The sequence below is a fragment of the Monodon monoceros genome, unplaced genomic scaffold, assembly GCF_005190385.1.
Source record: "Monodon monoceros isolate NGI ecotype Baffin Bay Population unplaced genomic scaffold, NGI_Narwhal_1 Super_Scaffold_20, whole genome shotgun sequence".
NCBI lineage: Eukaryota > Metazoa > Chordata > Mammalia > Artiodactyla > Monodontidae > Monodon > Monodon monoceros.
Window position 1 is genome coordinate 101,915,808 of NW_021703777.1, and position 23,558 is coordinate 101,939,365.

A 23,558-nucleotide genomic window follows, 5' to 3' on the forward strand; every position below is an offset into this window, starting at 1 on the left:
ATTGTCGTACATGCAAAGAAATATAAAAATGTGACCCATAATCAAGAAAAAATGAGTCAGTAGGTTTTGCAATTAATAGGTAAGGTTTTTAAATAACTATGAAAAATATGTTAAAGTATTTACAGAAACAGATGGCTTAAAAGATGGAGAATTTCAGGAGATATGTGAAAATTATAAAACTGTAAAAAATCCAGATGGAAATCTTAGAACAATATCTGAAGTAATTTAATAAAGTATTAGATGTTTCATTTCAATTCTGACTAGGTAAATATTTGATAAGTACTTGATAATGCTTGATTCATTTTGTCAGTATCTCATCACTTTCCAAGATTACACTCCTAGAATAAGACATTTCTTTTGTTTCTACTACTACTAGAAGAGAAAAATACTTTTTTAGGACCATTAAACTAGCAAAATCATTGCAGTGCTGAGTCCACATTAATTGCTTCTGTTTCCAGCTAGAGTCTATTTTTGATAGCAACTCACAAAACATGAGAATTGGTGTACAATGCCTTATCAAAAATGAAAACCAGATTTGGAGAGCCAAAATGAGTCATGATCTTTTAATATTAATATTTTATTTGAGTCATAAATATTAGAAGACTGTGAGTCATTTGAGTCATGGTTTAAGACAAATAAGCAAACAAAGAAATAGAAAACTTTCATTCATTTTGAAATATTCTGCCTTTCATAATAAGTATAAGCTTTCATGTGTAATAATAATTATTTTTAAAGTAATGATTCACTTGAGCCCTTCAGCTTTGCAAAGTTTGTTGGAAGAGATAGTTAAGCAAATGGATGTTTCTTATGTAAAGTTGTAGGTTGCATGCTAGGGTTTGCTGTGTGATGTAATGGGAGCACATGGACAAACACTGAATGCAGATTGGGGGTGGAAGTTTCAAAGAGGCTTTCTAGAGGAAGAAGTGCCTGTGATACAGCTTTGAAGACAAATAGGAAATATCCAGGTGAGAGGAGCAGAAAAGGAGTGGGAGAGTGGGGGGAAGAGTGTCCTAGTCACATAAATAAACTATGCAAAGCTCATACCTCACTCTAGTACTACAAATAGTTTGACTGACTGGGGATGTAGCGCATAATATAAGATATACTGATGAATAAAGTAAGAGAGATGGATTGAAGTGAGATTAGGGAGGGCCAGAGAAACCATTAAAGGATTTTAAGGAGAGTATTAATAAATTTAGATTTTAGAGAGATTACTTTGAAAGCAGTGTAGAATCGATTTTACTTGAATCAGATTTAATGGAGGCAGGAGGATCATTAATTGATGAGTATATTAATCTAGGTAAGAAATTATGTAGTCTAAACAAAAGTAGAGCAGGAACTTAGGAAAGAAAAAAATATATATTTGAGTGCTTTTAGAGTTAATTTGAAGGACTTTCTCATTGACTGAGTTTCAGTTGAAGAAAGAGAGATGTTACAGATTATTTCCAGTTTCTTTTTTCTGGTCACTCTGTGGATATTAGTAATAGTCTATGAAATGGGAAGAAGACTTTCAAAGTCTCGACAAAGTCAGTTATATCATTTTGACAGGCTTATTTTGAACTGTCTGTTATACATAGGGTTGGGGCGAGAGATGGTTAATAGAATTTTAATCTGGAGCTCAGAGCCTGAACCTCCGAAGAGGAGTCTAGATATGGGCATAATATTAATGTTGATTTGGGAGTAATTTTCAAAGATGTTGATGTCGTGGGAGTGGATGAAATTATCCAAATAAGACTGTATATGAAAGCTATAAAAATATGAAGAATGGGCCTCCAGGGTAAAGAGTAGCATTGAAGTGGTATAGGAAGAAAAGCCAGAAAAGGATACTAAAGAGGAATATCCTGCAGAGAGAAAGGAGGCAAATTCCATGGAAGGAGAGGCTTCTCAAGTGGTGAGTGATGAAAAGGTATCTACTGTGTCAATCTGATCAAGGACTGAATGTATCCAATGAATTTACAACAAAGAAGGCACAGGTATCTTTGTCAAGGGCAGTTTCAGCAGAATGATATGTTGGAAGTCACAAAGCATTAACAAGAGGAGCAAAAGATTGGTAAACAAGAGGAGAAAGCAAATGTAAACAACACAAGATGGAAGAGATGTGAGTATGCTTACATTTTGGAAGAGAATTATAGTGAAGTGAAAGAGGTCATGGTTCAGAAGGGAGATGGTTTAATTGAGGGATGACTACTCTTGAGAAGGAGGTGCCCAGGATCTAGAACACAGGTAATGTATTGATGAAAAACATAAGAAGACAGTGATCAGAGGAAGATAGCAGTAGCTGGATGAGGTGTGCAGACAGTGAGCCTAGTCAGCAGTCTGTGGCCACTTGAACCCCCATCCCTGCATTGAAGTGAATCCAAATATAATACTGCAGAAGAGCTGTGTTGTTGTGAAAACGTGGAGCTCAGTTGTAAGAACAATTAGACCTGGAAGAGACCAGTATCAACGTGACTGGGGAAGGATATTCATCAGCTTTAGGGAATCACACTTACAAAAATAAAATGAAGTGCATATTAAAGTTTTAATCAAAATGAATCGTAGGGAAAAATGATCGATGGGAATGTTGTGAGGTCATTTGCTAGATCTACCTGCTCTCAAATTGGAGTATACCTACAATTTTCTTGGATAAAGGATTCAAAAATGAATAGATTAATTCTCTCTCCTACTACTTAAAGTTAATATAAATAAAGCTATAAGCTTTTCCCCGCTTTTCCCCTCAACTAGTATAACTTGGTACTTTAGTTGTATGAAAAAACTGCTCCATTTCAGAGAAATGAGAATCTGATCTGTACTGTTAAATCACCCAAAGACAGAGATTTTGTGACTTTCCTCTAAAATTTTAAAATACCATTAGTAAATTCATGTCTGGAAAATAGTCCCTTTTGCTTATAACAAAATTTTTTGGTTTGTTATCACAGAATATAACAGAGTAGCCATTGATATGCCTTATATACATTAAGAACTGAGATCATCACAGCAAAATGTCCCTGAACTATGCCTCCCATCTCAGGCTATGAGACTTGAAGAAGGTATGGGTATACACCTTTACCTCTGAATCATGTGCTCAAAGCTGCCTAAATTCTCAGATAACTTATAGGAAAAAGATAAGAGAGCAATAGAAATGGAATTGTAAGGTCTAAGATCTCCCATTCATTGTATTACAGATGATCCTTAAGTAAATGTAAGCTGATTTATTTATTGCCTCAAAACACTGGAGTTTGTGCTCACTGTACTGAATAATTCCTAGTGAAAATATGTGGTCTGATAATGAAATGTTCCAGGAGATGCCTCATGAAATCTTATGTCTAGAAGTTAGATTTTAATGTTCCAGGTATTGTAATGATGGAGACCTGGCTTGTATTCTCAGTCAAGTGAAAGAAAAAGTGTCTTCTAGTTCTCCATGAAGCCTTGTCTAAAATTGAACACTCTCTCTTGTTCAAACTGGATTAAGTGTGGCATACAAACTTATTGTCACCAGTCATTAGTTTTCAATTTCCTTGAGGCACTGTGTATGAAGGGAACTATTATCTAATACTTGATCTTCTGCTTTTTAATCAGCATGGGTAGCGTTTGAAGGACTTGTTGTTTATTCTAATTATTACTGGAGTTCCTATTCCCTTGGTTTTGCAACTACTATTCTGTCCATTGTTTTCAGTTCTTTTAGGATGCTTTTTTCCTTTACAGATTTAATATGTGAGGCATGTATGTGTTCCTTTAAGGTGTCGGTGAAAATCATTCTTTTCATCTGGGCTTAGATGGCCATGGAAAAAGGCTTTAGGAATTTCTATTTCAGAGACTTTATATAATTTTCATTTCAGATCATGTTGGAGAATGATGAAATAATAAGGCAGAAATAATCTGACGCTAATATCTGAGAGTCCAAAGGTAAGAACTACTTACAGTATATTATTTCACCAATATAAATATTTCCAAATAAAAACAGGTTAAAAACAGGTTTGGGAGAAATACAAATAATTTTAAAAATCCATAAGTTTGGAAATACACTGCGTGAAGCACATAGAAGTACAGAGAATCATAGTCCTTTGGGGGATCTACTACTTAAGCAAAGTAGTAGAGGTGAAAGTCTCTCTGAAATCTTTTTAGAAGTGAAATAAAAATGAAAACAGTAGCAGAAAGACATCTGAAAAGACTTGGAGCAAGTAATTAGATCACATGCATAAAGGGTTCATGTGCAACCTGGTGTGACAGAAACAACAATAACAACAACAACAACATTAGTTTTCTATTTATAATCCTCTCCTGACTTGAAGGAGAGTGAAATTGGGTCTATGGAGAATATTGCGTTTGCTGAGAAGGGTAACGGATGTAGGTGGGGATTGCAAGTTTGGAATTATTTGAATCATAGGATCTGTGCTACAGTTTGGATTATAGGAACTGTGCTGGATTTGTCTTGAAAAATAATGGGTGAATAGGCTTTCTGAGGCAGAGAAATGGATCAAGTAGAGGCTGCAAGAAGGAAAGGTGAAGAGGGAGAGAGAGACACATACAATTGCCTGGGAGCTGACTTGTAAAGAAATGACAAAAGAGTTTTATGTTCTGAGAGGCAAATTCTCCCTTTGGGCTAATGTACAAAATCCTCAGCAAAATTTACATTTGTCATTCAGGATACATGAAAATGAAAAAAAATTATATATATGAAGTTACTTAAAATCTGGGTCATATGAATAATGGTAAATGAAAACAGTAGGTTATCGGGAACTAGCTGTCATACAAAATCAAGAGTCAGAATCACTTATAGAGCACTATGTGGGGGGCAGACAGGTGTCATTCTAGGCACTTTTAAGGACTGCACTGTCCCTTGTTGCAAAGATTATGTAAAGATGGAACGGCAAAATACCGTGAGTATTTGACCTGTGAGTCACCAGGACCATCTGCCAGCATACCCAAGGTTAAGGTGGGACTGACAGCAGTGCCAACAACAGTGTACTTTATGAGCCTGCACAAAGCATGAAAGGGGACACAACAGAGCACACTCACAGGTGAACAACCCCAGAGGAGGAATACTCAGAGGATTCTCTCCCAGTGGGAGTACTTCAATCCTGCCTACCTTGCATCACAGATCAGAAACACAGCTAAGAAGCATATCTCAGGGCCTCTACTTCAACAACTAGGGAGCACACCATACCCCTGACAGGGCAGTGACAACCACAGAGCAAAGGGGAGGCCCAGCTCAATATCCAGCTCACCCACCAGGGGGCAGAAACCAGAAGCAAGAGGAACTGTGATCCTGCAGGCTGTGGAAAGATACCATAAACACAAAAAGTTAGACAAAATGAGATGACAGAGAAATCAGTTGCAGATGAAGGAGCAAGATAAAAACCTACAGAACAACTAAACAAAGAGGAGATAGTCAATCGACCTGAAAAAGAATTCAGAATAATGATAGTAAAGATGATCCAAGATCTCGGAAAAAGAATGGACGCATGGATTGAGAAGATGCAACAAATGTTTAATGAAGACCTAGAAGAACTAAAGAATAAACAAACAGAGATGAACAATACAATAACTGAAATGAAAAATACTCTAGAAGGAATCAATAGCAGAATAACTGAGGCAGAAGAATGGATAAGTGAGCTGGAAGACAAAATGGTGGAAATCACTGCCATGGAACAGAATAAAGAAAAAAGGACAGTCTCAGAGACCTATGCGACAACATCAAACACAAGAACATTTGAATTACAGAAGTCCCAGAAGAAGAAGAGAAAGAGAAAGGGCCTGAGAAAATATTTGAAGAGATTATAGTCAAAAACTTCCCTAATGTGGAAAAGGAAATAGTCACCCAAGTCCAGGAGGCACAGAGAGTCCCATACAGGATAAACCCAAGAAGGAACATGCCGAGATACATATTCATCAAACTAACAAAAATTAAATGCAAAGAAAAAATATTAAAAACAACAAGGGAAAGCAACAAATCACATACAAGGGAATCCCCATAAGGTTATCAGATGACTTTTCAGCACAAACTCTGCAAGCCAGGAGGGAGTGTCAGGATATGTTTAATGTAATGAAAGGGAAAAACATACAACCAAGAACACTCTACACAGCAAGGCTGTCATTCAGATTCAATGGAGAAATCAAAAGCTTTACAGACAAGCAAAAGCTAAGAGAACTCAGCACCACCAAACCAGCCCTACAACAAATGCTAAAGGAAGTTCTCTAGGCAGGGAAAAAAAAACTTCAAAGAGACCACAACTAGAAACAAGAAAATCACAAATGGGAAAGCTAACTGGTAAAGGCAAACATACAGTAAAGGCTGGAAATCATCCATAAAAAATATATTAAAATCAGCAACAGTGAGAAGAGAAGTTGGAAATGGGAATTGCATTTGAAATGAAGAGACCAGCAACTTAAAACAACCTTGTATATATATAGACTGCTTTTTCAAAACCTCATGGAAAACACAAACCAAAAAACTACAATAGATACACACACAAAAAAGAAAAAGCAGCCCAAACACAACACTAAAGATGGTCATCAGATCACAAGCAAAGAGAACAAAAGAGGAAAGGAAGAAAAAACACCTACAAAAACAAACCCAAAACAATTAAGAAATTGGCAATAGAACTACATATCAATAATTACCTTAAATGTAAATGGATTAAATGCTCAAACCAAAAGACTTTGACTGAATGGATACAAAAACAAGGTCCTATATAGGCTGTCTACAAGAAACCCACTTCAGACCTAGGGATACATACAGACTGAAAATGAAGGGATGGAAAAAGATATTCCATGCAAATGGAAATCAAAAGAAAGCCAGAGTAGCAATATTCATATCAGACAAAATAGACTTGAAAATAAAGACTGATACAAGAGACAAGGAAGGTCACTACATAATGATCAAGGGATCAATCCAAGAAGAAGATACTAAATTGTAAATATTTATGTATGCAGCATAGGAGCACCTCAATATATAAGGCAAATGGTAACAGCCGTAAAAGGGGAAATCAACAGTAACACAATAATAGTGGGGGACTTTAACACCCTACTTACACCAATGGACAGAAAATTAATAAGGAAACACAGCCTTAAATGACACATTAGACCAAATAGACTTAACTGATATTTACAGGGCATTCCATTTGAAAGCAGCAGAATACACTTTCTTCTCAAGTGCACATGGAACATTTTCCAGGATAGATCACATCTTGGGTCACAGATCAAGCCTTGATAAATTTAAGAAAATTGAAATCATATGAAGCACCTTGTCTGACCACAACGCTCAGAGGTTAGAACTCAATTACAGGAAACAATCTATAAAAAACACAAACACATGGAGGCTAACCAATATGTTATTAAATAACCAATGGGTCACTGAGGAAATCAAAGAGGAAATAAAAAAATACCTAGAGACAAATGACAATGAAAACATCGATCCTAGATCTATGCGAAACAGCAAAAACAGTTCTAAGAGGGAAGTTTATAGCAATACAATCTTACCTTAAGAAACAAGAAAAATCTCAAATAAACGACCTAACCTTATACCTAAAGCTACTAGAAAAAGAAGAACAGAGAGAACCCAAAGTTAGTAGAAGGAAAGAAATCATAAATATCAGAGCAGAAATAAATGAAATAGAGACAAAGAAAACAGTAGCAAAGATCAGTGAAACTGAAAGCTGGTTCTTTGAGAAGATAAACAAAGTTGATAAATCTTTAGCCACACTCATCAAGAAAAAAAGGGAGTGGTCTCAAATCAAAATTAGAAATGAAAAAGGAGAAATTACAATGGATACCACAGAAATACAAAGAACATAAGAGACTATTATAAGCAACTATACAGTGATAAATGGAGAAATGGACAAATTCCTAGAAAGGCACAACCTTCCAAGACTGAACCAGAAAGAAACAGAAAATATGAACAGACCAGTCACAAGCACTCAAATTGAAAGTGTGATTTAAAAATGTCCAACAAACAAAAGCCCAGAACCAGACGGCTGCACAGGCAAATTCTATCAAACATTTAGAGAAGAGTTAACACCTACCCTTCTGAAACTTTTCCAAATATTGCAGAGGCAGGAACACTCCCAAACTCATTCTACAAGGCCACCATCACCCTGATACCAAAAACAGACAAAGATATCACAAAAAAAGAAAACAACAGGCCGATACCACGGATGAACATAGATGCAAAAATCCTCAACAAAATACTAGCAAACAGAATCCAACAACACATTTAAAGGATCATACACCATGATCAAGTGGGATTTATCCCAGGGATGCAAGGATTCTTCAATATACGCAAATCAATGTGATACACCACATTAACAAACTGAAGAATAAAAACCATATAATCATCTTAATAAATGCAGAAAAAGCTTTTGACAACTTTTAACACCAATTTATGATTAAAACTCTCCAGAAAGTGGGCATAGAGGGAACCTACATCAACATAATAAAGGCCATATGTGACAACCCTACATCATACCCAATGGTGAAAAGCTGAAATATTTCCTCTAAGATCAGGAACAAGACAAGGATGTCCACTCACCACTTTTATTTGGCATAGTTTTATAAGTCCTAGCCATGGCTATCAGAGAAGAGAAAGAAATAAAAGGAATCCAAACTAGAAAATAAGAACTAAAATTGTCACTGTTTGCAGATGACATGATACTATACATAGAAAATCTTAAAGATGCTACCAGAAAAATACTATAGCTCATCAAGGAATTTGGTAAAGTTGCAGGATACAAAATTTATACACAGAAATCTCTTGCATTACTATATACTAACAACAAAAGATCAGAAAGAGAAATTAAGGAAACAATCCCATTTACCATCACACCAATAAGAATAAAATACCTAGGAATAAACCTACCTAAGAAGGCAAAAGAACTGTACTCAGAAAACTACTAGATACTGATGAAAGAAATCAAAGATGATACAAACAGATGGAGAGATATGCCATGTTCTTGGATTGGAAGAATCAATAATGTGGAAATGACTATATTACCCAAAGCAATCTACAGATTCCACACAATCCGTATCAAATTACCAATGGCATTTTTCACAGAATTAGAGCAAAAAAATTTACAATTTGTTTGGAAACACAAAAGACCCTGAATAGCCAAAGCAATCTTGAAAAAGAAGAATGGAGCCTGAGAAATCAGGCTCCCTGACTTCAGACTACACTACAAAGCTACAGTAATTAAAACAGTATGATACTGGCACAAAAACAGAAATATAGATCAATGGAACAGGATAGAAAGTCCAGAGATAAACCCACGCACCTATGAACACCTAATCCACAACAAAAGAGGCAAGAATATACAATCGAGAAAAGACAGTCTCTTCAATAAGTGGTGCTGGGAAAACAGGACAGCTAGGTGCAAAAGAATGAAATTAGAACACTCCCTAACACCATATGCAAAAATAAACTAAAAATGGATTAAAGACCTAAATGTAAGGCTGGATACTATAAAACGCTTAGAGGAAATCATAGCCAGAACACTCTTTGACATAAATCACAGCAAGATCTTTTTTGATCCACCTCCTAAGTAATGAAACTAAAAACAAAAATAAAATATGGGGCCTAATTAAACTTCAAATTTTTACACAACAAAGGAAACCATAAACAAGAAAGGAAACCATAAACAAGATGAAAAGACAACCCTCAGAATGGGAGGAAATATTTGCAAACGAAGTAACCGACAAGGGATTAATCTCCAAAATATACAAACAGCTCATGCAGCTCAATGTCACAAAAACAAACAACCCAATCAAACAATGGGCAGAAAATCTAAATAGACATTTCTCCAAAGAAGACATACATATGGTCAAAAAATGTATGAAAAGATGCTCAAGATCGCTCATTACTAGAGAAATACAAATCACAACTACGATGAGGTATCACCTCACACCTGTCAGAATGGCCTTCATCAAAAAATCTACAAATAATGAATGATGGAGAGGGTGTAGAGAAAAGGGAACCCTCTTGCACTGTTGGTGGGAATGTAAATTGGTACTGCCACTATGGAGAATAGTATGGAGGTTCCTCAAAAAACTAAAAATAGAACTACCATATGACCCATCAATCCCACTCCTGGCATATACCCAGAGAAAACCATAATTCAAAAAGAAACATGCACCCCAATGTTTATTGCAGCACTATTTACAATAGCCATGATATGGAACAACCTGAATGTCCATCAACAGAGGAATGGATAAAGAAGATGTGGTACATATATATATGATGGAATATTACTCAGCCATAAAAAGGACTGAAATAATGCCATTTGCAGTGACATGGATTGACCTAGAGATTGTCATACAGAGTGAAGTAAGTCAGAAAGAGAAAGACAAATATCGCATAATGTGGCTTATATGTGGAATCTAAGAAAATGGTACAGATGAACTTATTTGCAAAGCAGAAATAGAGTCACAGATGTAGAAATCAAACTTATGGTTACCAAGGGGAGTGAGGGGAGTGGGATGAATTGTGAGATTGGGATTGACATACACTACTATATATAAAATGGACAGCCTACTGTAATGATAGCCTACTGTATAGCACAGGGAACTCTACTCAGTGCTGTGTGGTGACCTAAATGGGAAGGGAATCTGAAAAAGAGTGGATATATGTTTATGTATAACTGATTCACTTTGCTGTACAGCAGAAACTAACACAACATTGTAAAGCAGCTATACTCCAATGAATTTTTTTAATTAATATAATCATTATCACCAATAATTAACACCCATTTATTGATCACAAAATACATGTGTTGACATCTAGCAAACTGATATAGAAAACCCTTGTAAAAACAAAAGTATATGCATGGTGTAAATTCTTTTTACTAACATGAAATTTTTGTTTACTGGAATACTATATCAATAATCTATAATGGGGAGAGTCCTATATTATTTTACTAGTGGCAGGGCTAAGAAATATTTTTATTTAACAAAATATGGAAAACTTTCAAGAACAGTTTCATTTATTCAGCAATAGATAAGTAGACCTCATTTTTGGTCCTGAGGATATAATTTAATCCTGAAGACATGAACTTTGTCCTGAAGATTCAGACTAAAATCTTTCCTCTCTGTGCTGAGTCTAGGGGCAGAGTATCAGGTTGGAACTCAGGAAGCCTAATTTCCAGAACTAGTTCTCCGTTTAAACATTTTTGACCTTTAGCAAGTCACATCACATGACTGCATTTTCTTATGTATAAAATGAGAGTGCAGCTGATTCACAAAACTTTATTCTTTCAATTATTTATTAATTCACCATCCAGAAATCATTATGCTACGCACTGAGGAGACAATAGTGAGTACAGCACTTCTCTTCAGTAGTCTACAACAGATTTGGGAATTTACCTGTGGTAAAATGCCCCACATTTCTTAGGGACATTACCAACCATCATTTTAATTTAACCTAACCTAATTTTAAAGTACCTTATTCTTTCCTCCTCTATTTTTTTGTATACTCTAACAGTACTTGAACTTATTTTTAAATGAGGTTTAATTATAAACTGAAGAATTGTAAATGGATATTAAATGATATATTGTTGAGATAAGTGAAATTTCAATTATTCAAACAGTCTAGTTAAGACTATTTAAGTCTACATTAAGAACTACTTAAGCAAGGTAAAAGAGCTTGAGTTTCCTGATTTGTTAAAAATGGAAGAAAATAGTTTCCACTAGGCTTACCTCCTGGGGATATTGTGAAGATTAGTACAGTCTATGTATGAGAATACAACTTGTATAATATAAATACTCAGATGTAAAGTATCCTTCTGAAACCTGGTCCTTTGAGCAAGTTCTCTAAAAGAACTCAACTCTAAAAACTTTTGTCCAGGATTCAAGTCCAAGTTCTGCTACATATTAATTTTGTGAGTTTGAGATTCAATTTCATTTTTATGTAAAACAAGAAAAAAATCACATAGATACTGTGAGAATTAAATAATATTCATGTGAGAGTTATTTAGAAACTGTGACTCACTGTAAAATGTAGGTCAATATTATGTTTAAAAAGATAAATGGCCAGTTTTATACCTCTTTACTTTTCTACCACATGATGCTTTCTTATCTTCACAGTACTGACATATATATTTACAGTAAAGTGCCTAAAGTAACGGGTACCATTTACTGAGAACAGTTCTATGTGCCAGGCACTTTTTGAAGTACCTAACAAGTATTGCCTCATTTAATCCCTATACAGCCACATAGTATATGCATTATTATTATTTTCATTTCAGCTTATAGGGATTGTAACCTCTCTGAGGCTCAGATAGGCTATATTCCCCAAGGTATGTGCCAGAGTCAGCATTTGAACTTGGCACACTGAATAAGAGTCTCTGTTCCCATTCATTACATTAAATTGTCTAAGAGTAACATAAAAGAATGCCATTTGTTTATCCATTCATCAACCCATTCTATATTTCTCTGAATATGTATTTTCCAATTCTCTCAAAGTTTAAATATAATCGAATTCCATAAACAAAAAATCATTTTTAACTAAACAAAAGGATTTTATGAATTTTTATATGTAAAAATAAACAAGAATCACTGAGAAAATTCTGGGAAAAAAAAGAGTAAATAGAGGTGAAGAGTTGCCCTATCAGATATTAAAGTACATATAAAGCTTCATTAATTTAACCAGTATGGTGATAATGCATGAACTGCCAGATAAAACAGAGTAGAAAAGAGACTGAGCCTCAAACACATTGGAGAACTTAGAATATGATAATTGTATCATTTTAAGTTAGTGTTGAAAAAGATGGGTTACTCAATAAATGGAGGTAGATATAACAGGAAAACATCTAGAAAATAATACTGGAGTCTCATTCCACAACTTACATAAATAAACTTCAGCTACATTTAAATTTTACACAACAAACATATTATGAAACCACTAGAAGAGTTTGATTTAATGTAATCTATCCATATAAAGAGTGATTTTATAAAATTGACAATAATTGATACTATTCTCACAAGAGCATGTTCTGAAGTATTGAAAATTGTAAGATAGTGGTCCGGGTTCATTCTTTTATATGTTGCTGTCCAGTTTTCTCAACACCATTTATTGAAGAGACTGTCCTTTCCCCATTGTATATTCTTGGCCCCTTTGTTGTAAATTTCTTGAGCATATATGTGTGGGTTCTTTTCTGGGTTCTATTCTGTTCCATTGATAAATGCGTTTGTTTTTATGCCAATACCATACTGTTTTAATTACTATAGCTCTGTAATATAGTTTGAAATCAGGAAGCATGCTGCCTTCAGCTTGGTTTTTCTTTCTCAAGATTGGTTTGGCTATTCAGTGTTTGTATGTGGTTCCATACAAATTTTATAATTATTTGTTCTATTTCTGTGAAAAATGCTATTAGAATTTTGATAGGAATTGCATTGAATCTATAGATTGCTTTAGGTACTATGAGCATCTTAACAATATTAATTCTTCCAATCCATGAACACAAAACATCTTTCCATTTATTTGTGTCTTCTTCAATTTCTTTCATCACTGTCTCATTGTTTTCAGTGTATGGGTGTTTCACCTCCTTGGTTAAGCTTATTCCTAGATATTTTATTCTTTTTGATGCAATTGTAAGTGTTATTGTTTTCTTAATTTCTCTTTCTGAAAGTTTGCTATTAGTGTATAGAAATGCAACAAATTTCTCTATGTTGATGGTGTAGCACTTGTTATTGATTTCATATGCTAAACTTAATTTTCCTTTGAGAAACCCACATTGTGTAAACTTGGTTGCAATCTTCCCTGCACCTGTAATTGCAGCATGAGAAATATTAATGGGTAATCCATAGAGGAATCTTTTCAAGTGATTGCCATGCACTAAAGGGCTGCAGATATTTCCTCCTAAAGTGCTATCTTTTCTTATATTTTTCGAAAGAAATAAACACTTCCACTTCTCAAGTACTGTAGCAAACTAGAAAGGAATACACAGAAACTTTTCTAGGCTTTTCAAAATAATTCCTATCCACTGCCACTTAGGAAGAAGATTTAATCAAAGCAAGTGACATTTGCGATCAATGCAAAGCTTAGAGGTAGGCGGTACACCCAATTGCAAGTTGTATCCCCGGTGGGGCAGAAGTTAGAGAGAGGGAACGAACAGCTATTAGTTTTCTTTACACTTCACTGCTTCAATTAGAAGTATTTCATGATAATATTATTCATATCTGTTATAAATTTTAGGTGTTTTTGACTTTGTTTTGATTTTAGTTATTTTCCTTTAAGACAATGGGGTTTTGAAATACCCAGTTGGATAAATTTTCATTATATCCTGATTAATTAAACTATTTATATAATTTCAGCAGTATGACAAGCAGGTGTGTTCTAATGGTGTTCTTTGATTTATCAGCCAAAATACAAACTTTTCTCAAAATATCTTAATGAAAAATACTTGGTAAAAAATTAGGAACTTCTATATAAAAGTGCTTACAATATTTATTTTTCTTTGTTGGGGAAATATTGTGTTATACATGACAGATACTTAAAAAGATAAGTTCATGGTTTTTGACTTTAATTTCCCTAGAAAATCTACTACTAAAATGTTGGTTTTATACCTGGATGATAATATACATTTTTTTAAACACATTTATTTATTTATTTATTTTTGGCTGTGTTGAGTCTTCATTGCCATGTGCAGGCTTTCTATAGTTGCGGCGAGTGGGGCCTACTCTTTATTGTGGTGTGCGGGCTTCTCATTGCAGTGGCTTCTCTTGTTGTGGAGCACAGGCTCAAGGCGCATGGGCTTCAGTAGCTGTGGCACACGGGCTCAGTAGCTGTGGCTCGCCGGCTCTAGAGCACAGACTCAGTAGTTGTAGCACACAGGCTTAGTTGCTCCGCGGCATGTGGGATAAATGAAACTTCTGAAAGACTATATAGTACATCAGAGGCATTCTGTTCAATAAAGGACAAAGATAGCTAGAGCTGCAGAAATACAATCCACTGGGACTCCTACAGTGAAATTTCAGAAGTTTCACGTGGTGTAATTAAGAATGCTCTGCAAAAGGTAATAAAAAGTCTTTCTGTAAGGAAGTAACAATATCCCAGACTGATATTGTACATGGCCAGTGGCTTATACAAGATAAAAGGAAAGTAAAATTAAAAATTGATGAAAAAAAACAGGAAAAAAGTAGGAGTCAAGCATCAAATCATATTATATTAAAATGCCATAACTAGGTTTTTTCCCTTCTCTTCACACAAATGCTGGATAAATTATATGAAACAGTACCTTCCTTTTAGCCTTTAGCTGCTCATGATACTTGTCACAGGTGTCCCCTGGGATCTCTCCTCCCCAGAGAGTGATTCCAACAATGGTGTATGTGATACCCATGATGAGCAATGGGAAACAGTAAACCAGTATAATAACAATAATATGGTAACTGTAAGAAATAAGAAAAATATATGCTGAAGAGCGTATTGAAATGAAATAGTAAGACTTTGAATTCATTCCATTTTAAGTCATAATTGAACATGCCAAAGATTATTCCCACATTTTCTCTAAGTCCTCATTTCACAAACCCATCACAGTACTATGCTATTGTCACTTACAATCATCCAGATGCTACCAGTTGATCTTTGTCAATCTTTACTTCGTGTATGAAAACTATAGCTGAACTGTAGTGCTCATTTAAACTACACACGTTCTCCCTTGCATAGAAGCTCAGGATGAATGCCTTTTCTCTGCTTGGTAGTCATTGAGCTAACCTAATTAAATGTATAATCGGAGGAAAAGAGATGGGACATATTAAACTGATGAATTGACATATTTTCTCCTATGTAAAACTATTACATATATCCTACAACATCAGTCATATTTGAAATAAATCATTCTTCAACCAAATGAAGAAAATGTGACTAGATGCTCTGAGTCACACTGGCATTTTTCCAAAGTCATGGTACATTTGATTGCATCATTAAATTTGGTAAATAATATACAGGTGTGTTAGTCACATCAAAATTATTATACTATAAATTACAACTAAATTTTGGGATTTCATAGCTTTCAATAAAAATTATCAGGATGCAATTAGGGAGGACTAGAAGGGCAACCAATAACATAATAGCCAAATTAGAATTTGTATAAACTTTTGGGTGGCTTCTACTATCTTATGAAGGCTTTAAGGTAATTAAAGAGCTTGGCATGCTAGTCTTCTCAATCCCAGTTTTTTTTTGTTTTTTTTTTTTGGTAAAGGGAATCTTAAATCTTCTTGATTTCTGTACCCTGATAGCTTATTAAGTATTAACTAAGTCAATGGGGAATTAAGTCAAAAATTATTTAATTTTATTATTTTGATTAAATTAATTTTGTTATCATACAACCTAAGAATTATTAATAGTATATAATGGATAGATGCAGTCCTCAGTTTCATAACTGCTGCCTGCTTTTCCTTTAATAAGTACTTCTTAATGTTTTTCTTTAAAAGTCTGCACGCTGAGTGGAGCAGAGTTTGATAAAATGGCTGCTTTAAAAGATGATCACTGTATTTGCATCATTTGTTATTTTTAAAGGAAAAAATAGTTCACTAAATAAGAATTTTTTGAAACAAAATTTAAATGGTCAGCATAAAACCCAAAATGCAAACAATTGAACAATTATGTTTTTTTCATTTGCTTTTCTTAAGGTGGGTTCAAATTATGAAATATCAAATTCTATCATATAGCATTCCTATTTCCTTTCTAACCTAGTGCTTAAGTTTCTTTAATGCTAAAACAAAGGAACACAACCAAGAACCTACTAAGACTTCCTTTCCCTTCAGCCAGTCTTCTTAAAAGAGCAATCTGCACCTTTGGGTTTCAGTTCCTCCCTTCTGGCTCGTTTCTCAGTGGATAACAACCTGGCTTTCCTTTGCACTTTCATTTCCAGTGATCTTATCAGTTCCTCCAGAAACTCTCCAGAGCTACCCCACATAGAGGTATTCACATTTTTCCAGTTAGAAACCTTTGTAACTTATATGAACTAATTGACTATATCATATTGTAGTATAGTATTTTTACGTGTCTCTTTCCCAAGTAATGTGTGAGCCCTTGAGGGAAATATCTATGGCTTATCTATGTAATAGTTGCTCCCAACCTGTAGTTCATTACGTGTTCAACACATTTAGTTGAAAATTGTAATAGAGCGTTAACTTACGTGAAATGTTGTTTGGGACCTTCTGGCCATTGCACATAGCAAAGAGTACGGCCCGGCATGACTTTGGTTTTGGAGTAAAGACACTGAGGGAAGGCAAGTAGAAATGCTAGAATCCAAATGCCTCCAATGACAATCTTGGTTGCAGTGGCAGACAGTCTGGGCTTCAAGGGATCAATAATGGCCATATACCTATATAAAAACAAGCAAAACCATTTTGTTGGCTATCTTGTTAATGGAGTTTAAAATGAGTTTCAGAGGAGTTTCCGGGGCCAGGGTTATCTCTCTTCTGGTAAACAAACTGAAAAAGATTTTGCTTGTATAAAGGCAGCATAGAATAATTATGGCATAGTCTTAGGAATCAGGCAGATCAAGGTTCAAACCCTATCCTGTCACTTATTTAACTTTTTGAACTCCGTTATTTTTAAAATAGAAATAAGAACCCCCCTCTCTTAGTGGTGAAGTAACGATCAATAGAAATAATGTAAGTGAAAGGTATTGATTATTTGCTGCTGTGCCTAACACATTATCAGAACTCATATGTCTGCTGGATGGAATTGGAAAGATATGTATTAAGTGCTTAAAAATATGAATTCTGTACCCCAAGACCTCCATTTTTCTTATGTATGTTTAACTTTTTAAAAAGAAAATTCAAGACAACTAATATGGATAATGTCTACATGATTGACAAAATGAGGAATCCCTCATAAGGATATTGTCAACATGCCATTTAAAAGCATCCAGAGACAAGTTCAGGTTTAGATAAGGATGAATAAGTCAAGTTTGACTGAGACTATACTTTCCTATTACCTCTAAAATTGAATTCATACTGTATCATATAAATCTCCATAGTATTTATCTATGTAACTATATATAACATAATTGTTATAGGAAAATATATTTAAGGCTCTAAAATAGTTACATATGATTTTTAGAGTGCAACTATTTTTTTTTTTTGCGGTACGCGGGCCTCTCACTGTTGGGGCCTCTCCCGTTGCGGAGCACAGGCTCCGGACGCGCAGGCTCAATGGCCATGGCTCGCGGGCCCAGCTGTGGTGGGATCCTCCCGGACCGGGGCACGAACCCGTGTCCCCTGCATCGGCAGGCGGACTCTCAACCACTGCGCCACCAGGGAAGCCCTAAAGTGCAACTTTTTGAGAAATTAGAAACTGTTTGAATATGGTAACAGAAGTCAAGCTTTATGCACTTGGTAAAATAGTAAGAATATGTCTGGGAGAATTAAATTCCATATTTAAATTGGATAAAATGGCTAATTGCCAAATTATGGCTAATACTCAGAGTAGAAAATAACATACACCAAATGAATTATATTTTGGCATTTCTATCAATAAAACACATTCTTATTTAATTTTATTATTTTTACTATTGGCCATTTTGTGTTTCTCAAATATATTTTTATGTATGAAAATTTTTCAAAGGTAATATTTTTATCAAAGAATGAGTATTACTTAAACCAAAAACATTTAATCTTATGAATGTAACTATTTCAAAATAAGGGTAATTCATTAACTTGTTTACTGCTCTTTGCTTTTGTAACTATTAGGCAGAATTAGATATTCAGTAGATATATTGGAACTTATCTACCTACTATTCATAACGTTAACTTTAGTTGTAATTTACTTAAAGAAAGTACTCTTAATTTATTATGTATGACAGCTATTAGGCAAAAGTGAATGTTAGATATGAAAAAAGTAATCATAAAATGGTACCTTGGTTTACAGAAATAAAGTGAATCATACAAAGAAAATAAAATACACATGTTTGAAACTGAAAACTGTTTAAAATTCACCTCTCATGCTTATGTTGGTAAAGATAATAATAGCAACATATATTGATTGCTAAGCATGACTAGACAACTTATTGCACAGAATATATATACATATATATACATTTAGTATCCAGAAAAATTCAATAAATCAACTAATATTATCTCTATTTTACAGAAAAGAAAACTGAGGCTTAAAGATTAAGTAAAGTATTTTAAAATGTCCCAAATGGTAGGAATTGGAATTCTAAACCAGTCTGCCAATCCTCAAAGTCTATGTAGGTACAGATTATGGCTTTGAATGTAACCACTCGTTTAAGGAATTGTGGGAGAGGAAGAAAAATATATAAGGTAGATGACTTGAAGAGAATCAGAAGTCGCATCTTGTCTCTAAATTCAAAAGCATTTATGTGCAATATTAAAGATGAAAGTCAAATATATAAAGGCAATAATTGTGATTGGTCATTTCTGTTCCCATTGCTATGGACTATAAATCACCATAGCATTTGTCTCATTACGTTGAACTGTTGCTTTATGGTGTTTCCAGAGTCAGACACAGTACTTATCAATAAATTTTGTTGTACTGAACTGACTATTTCTCAATCTTATCATAATCTTTGCTTTTTCGCTTGCCTGGAAATTTATGAATGCTATTTGAATATTTAGACAGCTGATTTTTTGAGACTGTAATGAGAACTTGAGTGATGTGAGCAGGTTTAGAGTCTTGTACAGCTACTACAGGATGGACAATTCAAAATAAACTACAAATTTCTTATTGATTTTTTTTGTCAATTAGTTTAATGTTAGAGAAATTATTTCCTGACAGGTAGAATATTGTTTTAGTTGGATTGTATGGAAACAGTCAATTTATGTTCTCACTAACTAACACTTTAGTGAAAGTAGACATTTTGAAACTTCAAGCTGACATTTTTGTCATTTCTAGTCTGATCTATTATTCATTCATTCAGCCAACATTTCTTGGATGTCTACTGTAGTATCCCAGATACTGTAGTAATACAACAATGAGAAAAAAATGACCTTCACAGAACTCACAGTCTAGTGAAGTAGATAGATACTAATCAAATAATCTCACCAATAAACATAAAGTTACAAATATAATAAGTGTTACAAAGGCAATGTTTATGGCTGTGTGAGTGCATTTACTGGGGAAAACATTTAGATTGTGAATCAGTCTTCCCTAAGAAAAGCATTCTGGGTTGAAACTTGAAAGGGTGACTAGGCAAGGTAGCAGAAGGGTGAGCATTGCAAAGATTTCTGGGGGAACAAACAACATGTGAAAAACTCCTGTGTTAATGGTGGGTTTTTGTGGGTTGAATTGTGTCCCCCTAAAAAAGGTACATTGAAGTCCTAACACCCAATATCACAGAAGGTGACCTTATGTGGAAATAGAGTTTTATATAGGTAATCAAGTTAAAATGAGGTCATTATGTTGGGCCCTAATTCAATATAAGGTGTAAAGGAGAACTTTGGAAACAAAGAACCACACAGAGATTGCCACATGAAGATGGAGGATTGAGTGATGTATCTACAAGGCACAGAATGTCAAAGACTGCCAGCAATCCACGAGAAGTTAGGAAGGGGCAAGGCAGAATTTCCTCATAGGTTTCATGGCCCTTGCCAACACCTTGATTTCAGACTTCTAGCTTCTAGAAATGTGAGACATAAATTTCTGTTGTTACTCAGTTTGTGCTAGTTTGTTACAGTAGCCCTAGGAAACCAATTTGATGGGTAAGGGTGGGTGCATTGTGCACTTGAGGAACTAAGGGCTAATGTAATTGAAATGCTGAAAGTGAAGGGGGAAAGTGATTTGAAACGAAGTTGTAGTTCAGGTTATAGAATTTTGTCCTCTGGAAAGTAATTGAGGTGATTCAATCAGGAGGGGAGAGTAATCAGATTTTAGTCTGGAGAATGGATTGAAGGAGGGAAAGAATGGAAGGAAGAAGATAAGTTACCTCATTATTGTTTTGGTTTGGGTGAGAGATGATTGCTGCTTGGAATAGAGTATTACCACTGGAGATTGAATTACATTAACGATTGAGGAAAATAAAGAAATGTTGAAATATTGTAGAAAGGGAGAGCCAGTTGACCAAAGAGGTAGGTAGAACTTCCAGGCACTGCTGAAGACCAATTTGAAATTGGTGATTAGGAATTCACTGTGGCATCAACGTTTCCTATTCTGTGACTCTCTCCTGGAATAATAATTTTCTCAACAGTAAGCATGAAGAAAATGGATCCTTAGGGTCAAATAAATACCCTCTGGACCTTGAGAAGAAATTATCAAACCCAGGATACAATCTCTCTCAAATGAGTGTCAGTACTTTATTCTTCCTTTAAAGAAATGTATATCTTTGATATGATCACACTAGATTTTCCTAGGTGTTTGTCTGAGCTTCTCATTACCATTTTTCCCCACCAAATAGATTCTCAAATACGTTAGAGTCTCCTTACTCTAACTGTTTCACAAAGAATAGCTAAGATTGGATTCTTTACTCTTCCAATTAGCATAACACCTAAGCAAGTTTTAAAGTCACTTTTTGTTGTCTTTCATAGAGGAAGAAATTCTCAGAAATATCCATCAGAAGCTTACATTATAATGCCATCTTTTATTAGTTTTCCTTTTCACTCTAATACAGGACCAATGTCCTTTACCATGTACTTCTTTTCCTGACATAATTGAAGGGATCTTTTTCATCAAAAAGATGATGTCTTTTGCAAAACAGAATTTTTTGACATAACTTTACTGCTCTCAGTAAGTAAGCCTTTCCATTTTGTAATTGTTCTTGGTATATGGTATAATTTTTCCTTTTGGTAGCATTTTTTATTAAGCTCTGTTTCTGGATCTTTACATGCTTATATACATTTAAAATTTTTGGTATAAAGAGAGAGTGCAGTCTCCAGATGTTTATTTGATTATATTAAGTAATATTTGCCTGAAATAATATAGATTTTACTGTTTTCCAGTTTGCTTCTGGCTACAGTAGACATTGCTTTAGTCTGTAAATTCAGGATCCTATAATCTGAAGTGAGGAGATGAAGCCCAAGGAAGGAGCACTTGGTAAGAGATATGTATACAGCTGGAGACTTAGCCAATTTACAGCAATCCTGAAAGGCAAGAGTGGTAGATATATCCCAAAGGCACTCTCCTTCCCATCCCCTCCAGAGGTCTCCCATTAGAAAAAGCCAAGAAGAGACCCAAGAGTGAGGGACCCTATTGATACAGTCAGTCTACAGAAGTAGTCAGCCTGGTGGGCAGGGGCAGAAAAAAGAGTGGAATATATAGTGAGTAGATATGAATTGAAAAATGGACATTATCCAGCTCAGATAATAATTTCATATTTTTCACATGCTAGTTTCCTTGCTGAAGTGATTTTTCTTTTGCTTCATATGTTATTCTAAAATTGTATGACTGGAAAATTTCTAACCATCCTTTAATTTCCACTCAGATTACAGACTGATCACTGTAGATTCTTTCCCTCTCTCTGTGCAGAGTTAGTTTTTACCTCCTCAGTGCTGCAACAGCATTATGCTCATAATGATTTTAGCTCATTGGAGATATGATTTATTCTTCTCTGTGTTCTGTAGCACCTAACAAAGTGTCTATATTAGTCAACAATAGTTGTTGCAAATAGTTGTTGAATATTTGGACAGATGGATGGGTGAATAATTGTTTACAAATAAAAACTTAAGCGTGTACACAATTTTTAAAAGGAATAGTTTTCTTAACTTTGCTAAATGGGAATAAACATGGCGTAGAGTATGATTATGAGGTTAAAATGACATTACATAACACAATGTATTCAAGGAGACTTAGGTAATATCAGGCACAGTAGACACTCAACCTAAATCACTCTAAAACTATATTGAATAAAACATTAACACTTGAGAATTTAAAAAATGTTGCTGTGGTAAGCTCGAGACAAAAATAAACAAAGATAACTTATTTAATGTGGTTCTTAGCTAGTTGTGATCAGAGTAGAAAGAAAAATAAGTTCATGCCAAAATTCTGATCTAAGGATTAAAAAAAAAAAACTTCTTTTAATATTGTTATAACTTTTCAACAGAAACTGTTCCATCAGGGTAGTGCATTATAGGTTATTTCTCTTTCAAATCTCTCCTTTTAGAAGAATTTCTTATATGGAGAGCACTAAGGTCTTCTATGTAACATCAGTCAGGGCAACTAGTGCTCAGTGGTTCAATGATTAAATAGAAATGTTGCATGTTATACTTGGAGACTCTGTAAGTTCTTTGGGTGCACTAGGAATTAATTTCCTTCAATTTTGTTTAATATGGCCTATACCATATTAAACTCCTTTTTGAAGTGGCCTGTGGCGGTTCCACTCTGTTATCCTTAAACTCAGAAAGATGACGTTGTCCATCAAGCAGAAGGAGTACCCAATCTGCAGGTAATTAAGTTGTGATGATGTAAATGCTTATTTAACTGTGCAAATGGAAGAAAGAAGGTATAGGTAACCTCTAAACTGTGATAATAATACATTATTGGATATATACTTAGATAATAAATATATTCATAGCATCTAGGATAATGACTGCACATATTTGGCACCCGATACATATTTATTGTATGACTAAATTAATGAATGAATGGAGGTGATTTTTAAAATTGTTTTTCTGTCATTTTCTATCATTGA

General features: G+C 34.6%; 1 protein-coding gene across 1 annotated transcript in view; it reads right to left on the reverse strand.

Moving 5' to 3' along the window:
• Positions 1 to 23,558, reverse strand: part of TACR3 (tachykinin receptor 3) — a 61,070-nt gene that overhangs the window by 19,068 nt on the left and 18,444 nt on the right. The window contains exons 2-3 of the mRNA XM_029235610.1: positions 17,106 to 17,294; positions 15,204 to 15,354 (exon numbers count right to left, since the gene is read on the reverse strand). Coding sequence (XP_029091443.1) covers positions 15,204 to 15,354; positions 17,106 to 17,294 — 340 coding nt within the window. The remainder of the gene's footprint in view (positions 1 to 15,203; positions 15,355 to 17,105; positions 17,295 to 23,558) is intronic.